The sequence below is a fragment of the Sinocyclocheilus rhinocerous genome, unplaced genomic scaffold, assembly GCF_001515625.1.
Source record: "Sinocyclocheilus rhinocerous isolate Xijiao unplaced genomic scaffold, SAMN03320098_v1.1 scaffold1758, whole genome shotgun sequence".
Classification (NCBI taxonomy): Eukaryota; Metazoa; Chordata; class Actinopteri; order Cypriniformes; family Cyprinidae; genus Sinocyclocheilus; species Sinocyclocheilus rhinocerous.
Window position 1 is genome coordinate 386938 of NW_015631050.1, and position 7226 is coordinate 394163.

Below are 7226 nucleotides of genomic sequence, written 5' to 3' on the forward strand. Positions count from 1 at the left end.
AATACACCAGATATTTTAAGCTTATTTTTAGATTTACAATTAAAACAAAATAAAAAAACTATACTACTACTACTACTACTAATAAAAATTATTGTTTATATTATTTAAAATTATTATTATTATTATTATTATTATTATATGTAAGTATTATTATAAAAACGCTTATTTTTACTCCATATCTTTTTAAAATTGTTTTAACATAATAAGACAGATATTGTAAGCCTATTTACAAATTAAAATAATATTTAAAATATAATAATAATGGGCAAATCAACTTTTTTTAATTATTGTTTAACATAGTAAGCCAATAATTGTCATTGTATTGTTTTATTTGTGAATAAAACAATATTCATGTTGTGACATACTCAAATTCAAGCTCTATTTTTATTTTTTATGATCAAGCTTAGCGTATCTATTTTCAGCGACATTAAATACCTTGTAAGACTGCAAAAAGAACATGCACGCAACCATGAAAAAATCAGTGAGCCTTGAGCCAAGACACTTGTGGTAGGCAAGCTGTTTGTCTACTGGAGGGTAGAGAGCACACAGCTGCTGTCAGCTGGGGTCAGTGGGCTTGATCTTGCAGCTCTGACCCGAGCACAGCTAGAAATGATCTCTGGAAAGCAGGGTGGCATGTGGTCTTTTTGTGCTACAGGATGAACCAAAATGAACTGAAACTTAAGGGTCTATAGAAAGACATGCAGACATATTCAATCATGAATGGATGTGCAAATATGTGCATCAAATGGTATTTAGTTTAGTTTAATCATGCAGTCTCTGGCCACAGCGAGATGGTGTAATTCAAGGCTGATGCAATTTGGACTCTATTTCAGTTCAGTTCTGTTTCAGTTGCTTTTAAGCGTGTAAATTTAGCATGCTCACACCTAACGGCCTCCAACCTACCGTCTGCAGCTCTGTGGTGACTTTCAAGAGCTCATCCTGCATCTGGAGTCCCACCTCCTTGCTCTGAAACAGAGAATAAGAAATAAGGAAGATGGTTTGGCTGTGTTTTGTGTGGGAGTGTTATGTTGGTTAAGAGAGGAAGAGAAGAAGGGGGATTTAGATGTCAGATCTGGTAATAGAGTGGAAGAGAGAGATTTCTGTACCCGTTTTGCCAGGCGGTGTGTGTCCTCTATGCAGTGTGAGAGCCGCTGCGTGAGTGTGTTGCAGCAAAGCTCACTCAGTGAACTGTGATCTCGGCTCTCCTGCCTGGTCTGGGTCAGCAGAACAGACCAGCACTGAGCCACCGACAGGTCCAACTGCTCCTTCCTGAATGAAAGGTTAAAGTTTCAATGTAACAGAAATAGTGACAGATCTTTTCTTCTGTATTGTGACAAATCTGAGTGAAACAGGTTATCGAAAAAGAAAATATGTAGACTTGGTTCTATCTATCAGTTGTTGATTGGATGGAGGCAGATCTGAATGTGCTTGCAATTAACTGTAAAAAAAAGAAAAGAAAAGTGGACTAAGTGGTTAAAGTCTGGTATACATCACCAGAGAGAAGTCTGGTTTCACCAGAAGATCAAGTTATGACAGTTATGAAAAATTGTTCACAATAAGATTAATGTCAATATATGCACATTCAACAATATATATATATATTAATATAAAGTATATGTTCTTGAGTTAAATTCTAAAGAAACCACTGAGGAATAGTAAAAACATGCAGCACAGCACACAGCGGTCTTGAGAAACAGCAAAACCTGATACACAGTTCCTTAAAACATGGTGTAACTGTCAAAGACGTCTGTATAACGCATGTTTTCATTGAAAAAAAACGAAACAAGTAGTTAAGTAAGGGATCATGTACATCCAGCCGGGACCCCGATGTGAAGCGAGAGAGTGATTCTGTGATACCAGGATGACATAATTACATAATTGTTCACATAATTTTGATTTAAGTTTGAATATTTTATTAGTTAACCAAACGCAAAGCTTCCACAAAGAAAAAATGTTCCTAGCAAGTGTATAACGCCGACTTCAGTTACCCAGATGAGCCTGTGTTATCAGCTTTTACCGGTTGTTATCGAGGAACAACATACATCGGAATGTCGCGACTGATCAATCAGAATCAAGTATTCCACAAAGCCATGTAATAATATTGAGTAACTTATATTTTAGACGTAATATTGCTAGTTGCTTTACGAACTTTTGCTCTGCCATTGAAAAAAAACAGAAAAAAGCCACAGCTATTGTGGCAGTAGTGGTGTTCCTAAATGAATGAGTGTTTTTGAACTAATCAGTTGAGCAAATGATTCAATGACTCACAGAGACAGTAGCTTAATTGGTTACTGAAAGAACCAGTATGTTTGAATGAATCGGTTGAGTTAATGATTCAATGACTTATCCACAGATACAGTGGCTGCATCCGATATTGCATACTTCCCTACTATACTATAAAACAGCATGTGAACAGAATAGTATGTCCAAATTCAGAGTATTCATAACACCAATGGATATTTTACTATCTCATGAGGCCACAGGCAGGATTTATGAATGGCAGTTAGACGAAGCAACTGATGCTGGTTGGTCATATGACAATGACAAAATGATGAATATAGTACGTCTGGATTGCATTCATACTACACACATTCGTACTATATAGAAAGTACTTTTTAGACGGTGACTAAATGATTGCTTATTCAAAAGAAGTACCTACTCAGAGAGTATGCAATTTCAGGCGCAGCCAGTCTTTTATTTGGTTACTGAAAGAACCAGCGTGTTTGAATGAATTGGTTGAGTGAATGATTCATTGACTCACTCATACATATATCTTTATATCTATCCATAGAGCTATCAATCTATAAATCGATATGTCTATCTATCCATCTATCTATCTATCTATAACGATAAGTAGATATACATCACTATTCCACATCTCAGTTTGATTTCATCAGTGCTAAAAGCAGGATAAGTACCTCTTGGTCTTCACTGTGAACCTTTCGCTGAGTTTCTCCAGAGAGCGGGCATACTCTGCCTCAATCTCCCCCCGTCTGCGCAGGTAATCGCTAAGATCCTGCAGCTGCTGTGTCTTGACCTCCACCTGGGCGTCTAGGATTTTTAGCTGCTCTGAGAGCTGACCCCGCACCTCTGAGCAAAGAGACAGAAGGGAAAGAGCTCACATATGGATGGTTTTCAGCACAAAAAGCTGCATGAACTGATGACTTTGTATCCCCCTGCACTAGTGTCCCTGGCCTGGGGCTGAGAGCTGATTGGATGAGGGAAGACAGCATCCCTAATATTGCCTATAAATACATCACAGTGCAGGCCTACATCTCACACACAGAACAAACATTACATGTAGAGAAGAAGTACATTAGTCTGTACTACCTAGCCAAGTGAAAGGGACAGCATTAGATGAAGTTTTTACCTTTGATTTGTGTCTCATACTCCGCCAGACTCCCCTTTTCCTTTCTAAGTTTTCCATGCGATGTCATGTTCTCCTTTGTTGGTGTAGCGCTCCTGTTGACTTGTTCACAGTGACTCACAGTCTGAGCTGATCACGCACAGGCTTCGTTCCTCTTCACAAAAAAACTATGCTAATTCCAGTTTCAATGTATTGGTGTTTTTATTTTTGCAAAATGAGCTATATTTCCATTATAGTGCAGAAAGGCATGCCACATTCGGTCTGGAGTTCATACTGGGCTATTAAAGAAAAACCTTTTCAGTCTTTCAATTTGTGCCCTTAGCAGAAACGGAACAGGGAAGTCTCTGTGTGCACATGTGTGTGTGTGTGTGTGAGTGTTTGTGTACACGGAGGGAGTTCCAATCCAAGCAATTCTCTCTCAGCACTGAGCTTGTGCATTTAAAGGTTCGTTTTCAGAGCAGAGAACGTTGCAGGGGCCTGATAGTTTTCTAGTTTTCTTTTTCCTGAGACTGTGGTTAAACGTGATTGTCCTTGCCTGGAAAAGACAGAGAGAGACACAGGAAGAGAATTTTGGTGTGACAACTGACGAAGACAAAGTACAAGACAGAAACAAACCATAAATAGAATATGGAAGTAAATACAAGTTAAGAGAGATGGGAGAGGAAGAGAGATACAAAAAATGTTACTTCAGAATGACGTGTCTCTGGCACTTCCAGAAGACGGTTAAGCAAACAGAGTACACCTGCCCACATCCTGTTTGTCTTCTATGGTGTGTGTGATTCAGAAAGATTCTCACAACAAGACATCCTGTCAATCCTAAATTAAGTATCCACACTTTGTACTACTTCTAAAAACAAACCTTTCAAGTTCTCAACAAGGTTTACTTTAATTGAATGTCAAGAGGCAGCCCAACAGTACCAAAGTTGTAATTATTTTTGCACAATGCAACCTGTCCATGTTGGCATCTGCCTAGTTTGGCTGCTTAGAAGATCTGACTCTGCCTACGTGACTGATTGTTTGTTGTAGGACGTTAGGCTGAACTGTGCTAGAGTTTCTGTGAGTTGCGCCAGTGATGGCCGTTGGTCTTATGAGAGGGTGGAGGGACCTGAGTCATCATGGCTTTCGGCACAAACACACACACTCATAGTCAGACCAGAGAGTGCTGCTCTAGCACTGTGCATTAAGAATTTAAGATACCACACATGTATGGTGAGTCACCTGAGAAACACACACAGAAATGTTCTGCACATTATGAGCTAATGTATATACATTTACATACAAATAAAGAGGTTTCTCATCATGGTAATTTGTCTCATGTATGCACTTAAATATGTTGGTGTGCATATATGTTTTAGGCCAGGGATTCCCAAAATGTTGTAAGCCAAACCGATTTGACAAAATATTTACTTGAGATTTTAAGTTAATATTTCAACAATTTATTAACACATTTACATGTTCACGGTTCTCTGATGTTGGTTAACGCTCACATGACATGCAAGTAAACAAATAAAATACTTCATTTTTTGGCAAATACATTATTTTGATTGTTATTATTTTACATTTATTTTAATTGTACATTTTAAAGATTTAACAAATTATTACATTTTGATCAACTCACAACCCCCCTGCAGTTATATCATGAATACCAGTTTGGGAAACCCTGTTTTAGGCCTTTGGATGCTAAATATAAATGACAAATTAAACACTGTAAAAATTATTTTATGAAGTTGTAAATAAAACAGATTATTGGGGTACATTTTACAAGAAAATACCATTTCAGTCTATCTACTTCAAATTGTAATTTTTAATTCAATGTCTTGCAGTTTCTTTGTAATCATTTGTAAAAAATTGACTAGCTATTCATGATTGAAAATTGTTTCAAAGTAAATCCACCAGATTAGATTTTTTCTGTCACATGAGCACAAAGCTTTTCATGTAACAATAGCAACAAATAAACACATAATTATTGCACTATACCCATAATACTAATAGTACAGCAACACATTTTCTTGTCAACTGATTCCATGCAAAAGGCACATCATGCACTCTTACTAGTCATTGAGCAGTCATGACAGTCTGCTCTTCACTTCCTCCATCTGACTGTTTAGAGGTCAAAAGCCTCAGCCAGCCAATCAGAACTCAGCAGAGACTTCATTATGATAATGCTATTATTGATTCACAAGAGTTGAATCGGATTTGTGCACAATGGGGTTGAATTCTATTGCATTAGTGTATGCCAGCACTGCTGCATGTCAATGCGTTTTTGATATATACTCTTGGTAGTAGTTTCTCTATTTTATAGAAAAGATTGAAGCATTTTAACTTTAGTCTATTTCAGATGTAAAAAAAAAAATGCAAGGCTGCATTTCTATAAATAAAACCCCACACAGTGTCCACTCATCTAATTGCATAATCCATTTAGCAATCACAATTCAGCATAATGGTGGTGGTGAATCCTATTTTTTAAATATATGTGTATATATATATATATATATATATATATATATTGTCGGCTACACATAAGCAACCAAATGCCTGCGTGAAACCACTCCGGTGTCCTGACTGAGTGAATGTGCCTATTTAAACTTGATCTGTCTGCTGTATTGAGTTAAAGAAACTGAGGGGAATTGGAGATCCATGGGATCAATCCTGTTTTATGCTCCCAGAGGAGGCTGGGAAGAAGCAGAGCTCTGGTCTTATCTCTCAGAGCAGAGGACCACAGGGACCCTCACACACACACACACACTTATAGCCACCTCTGCTGTGTTCTCTCATTGCCATGGAGTGATGCTCCTGCTGTACAGACAAAGGCACAAATATTAAAGGCTGAACGTGATGCATCACAAAATGTTTATTTAAGGGTATAGCTAACCCCAGTATGAAAGTTCAAGTTCATTTACTCACCCTCATGTCATTCCAAACCAGTATGACCTTCTTTCTTCAGTGGAACACAACAGATGATAATAAGCTGAATGTCTAAGCTGCGCTTTTTCATAAATGTAACCATGGCTGTCAAATATGATTTTCAAGGCTCCATTTTCAGTTAATAATCATTTAACTTTCAGTCTGATCCTCACACAAAGCTATAGTATGGCTTCAAAAGACTTTCCTCATAAAATATGAGTTGGTCTTTTTTGGAGCTTGACCTCTACTTTGACTGCATGGAAAATTGCAGCTTGAACATTTTGTCTAATACCTCTTTTTATATTCCACGGAGAAAAGGAAGTCATATGGCTTTGAAACAACAAGTCAGTGAGACAGAATGACGACAACAAAATTATGGGAATGAAATAAAGCACATAAGCTGTGAAAGTGCACATACAGTAGCGTTCAAAAGTTTGGGGTTGAAAAGATGTTAAATGTTAAAGTCTTCACTGTCGCTTTTGATCAATTTAAAGGGGTCATATGACGTTGCTAACAAAACATTAGGTGCGTTTGACTTCATGCGGCGCCGCGCAAACCGATCGGCGGCTGACTTGAAGCAGTGCATGCCGGTTAGAAATTTTGTCCGACTTGAACCGGCGCCGACGCCACGTCACTGTCACGTGTGGCAACGAGGCATTTGTTGCATCCAGTGGGGACATAATTACAGATTATAATGACTTATACTGTGTTTTTACGCGTTGCGTTGCGTATCGCGAGGCGTAAACATAAAACCATGTCTGCATTTGTGATCGGAGAAACAAAAAACAACAAGCGCTACTCTACACTGCTTAAAACTCGCGTTTGTATCATAAGTGGCAAATTCTTTAAATATAAAAAAATATACTTACAGGCAGGCTGTGAGTCAAAAGCGCCAGACTGTCCTTGCAAAGTTGGAACTGGCCAACTTTATAGAAACAGCCTTTGTGCCACAGAC

At 38.0% G+C, this 7226-nt stretch overlaps 1 protein-coding gene across 7 annotated transcripts in view; it reads right to left on the minus strand.

Moving 5' to 3' along the window:
• Window positions 1–7226, minus strand: part of LOC107741320 (SLIT-ROBO Rho GTPase-activating protein 3-like) — a 35088-nt gene that overhangs the window by 21088 nt on the left and 6774 nt on the right. For 4 of the 7 annotated variants that reach the window (XM_016554020.1, XM_016554022.1, XM_016554021.1 and 1 more), the window contains exons 2-5: window positions 3371–3902; window positions 2919–3090; window positions 1107–1269; window positions 904–966 (exon numbers count right to left, since the gene is read on the minus strand). In XM_016554020.1, the coding sequence (XP_016409506.1) occupies window positions 904–966; window positions 1107–1269; window positions 2919–3090; window positions 3371–3437 (465 nt within the window). In that variant the 5' untranslated portion in view covers window positions 3438–3902. Of the gene's footprint in view, window positions 1–903; window positions 967–1106; window positions 1270–2918; window positions 3091–3370; window positions 3903–4372; window positions 4487–6123; window positions 6351–7226 lie in introns of those variants that run through there. The other 3 variants (XM_016554017.1, XM_016554019.1, XM_016554018.1) reach the window with 3 other exon arrangements.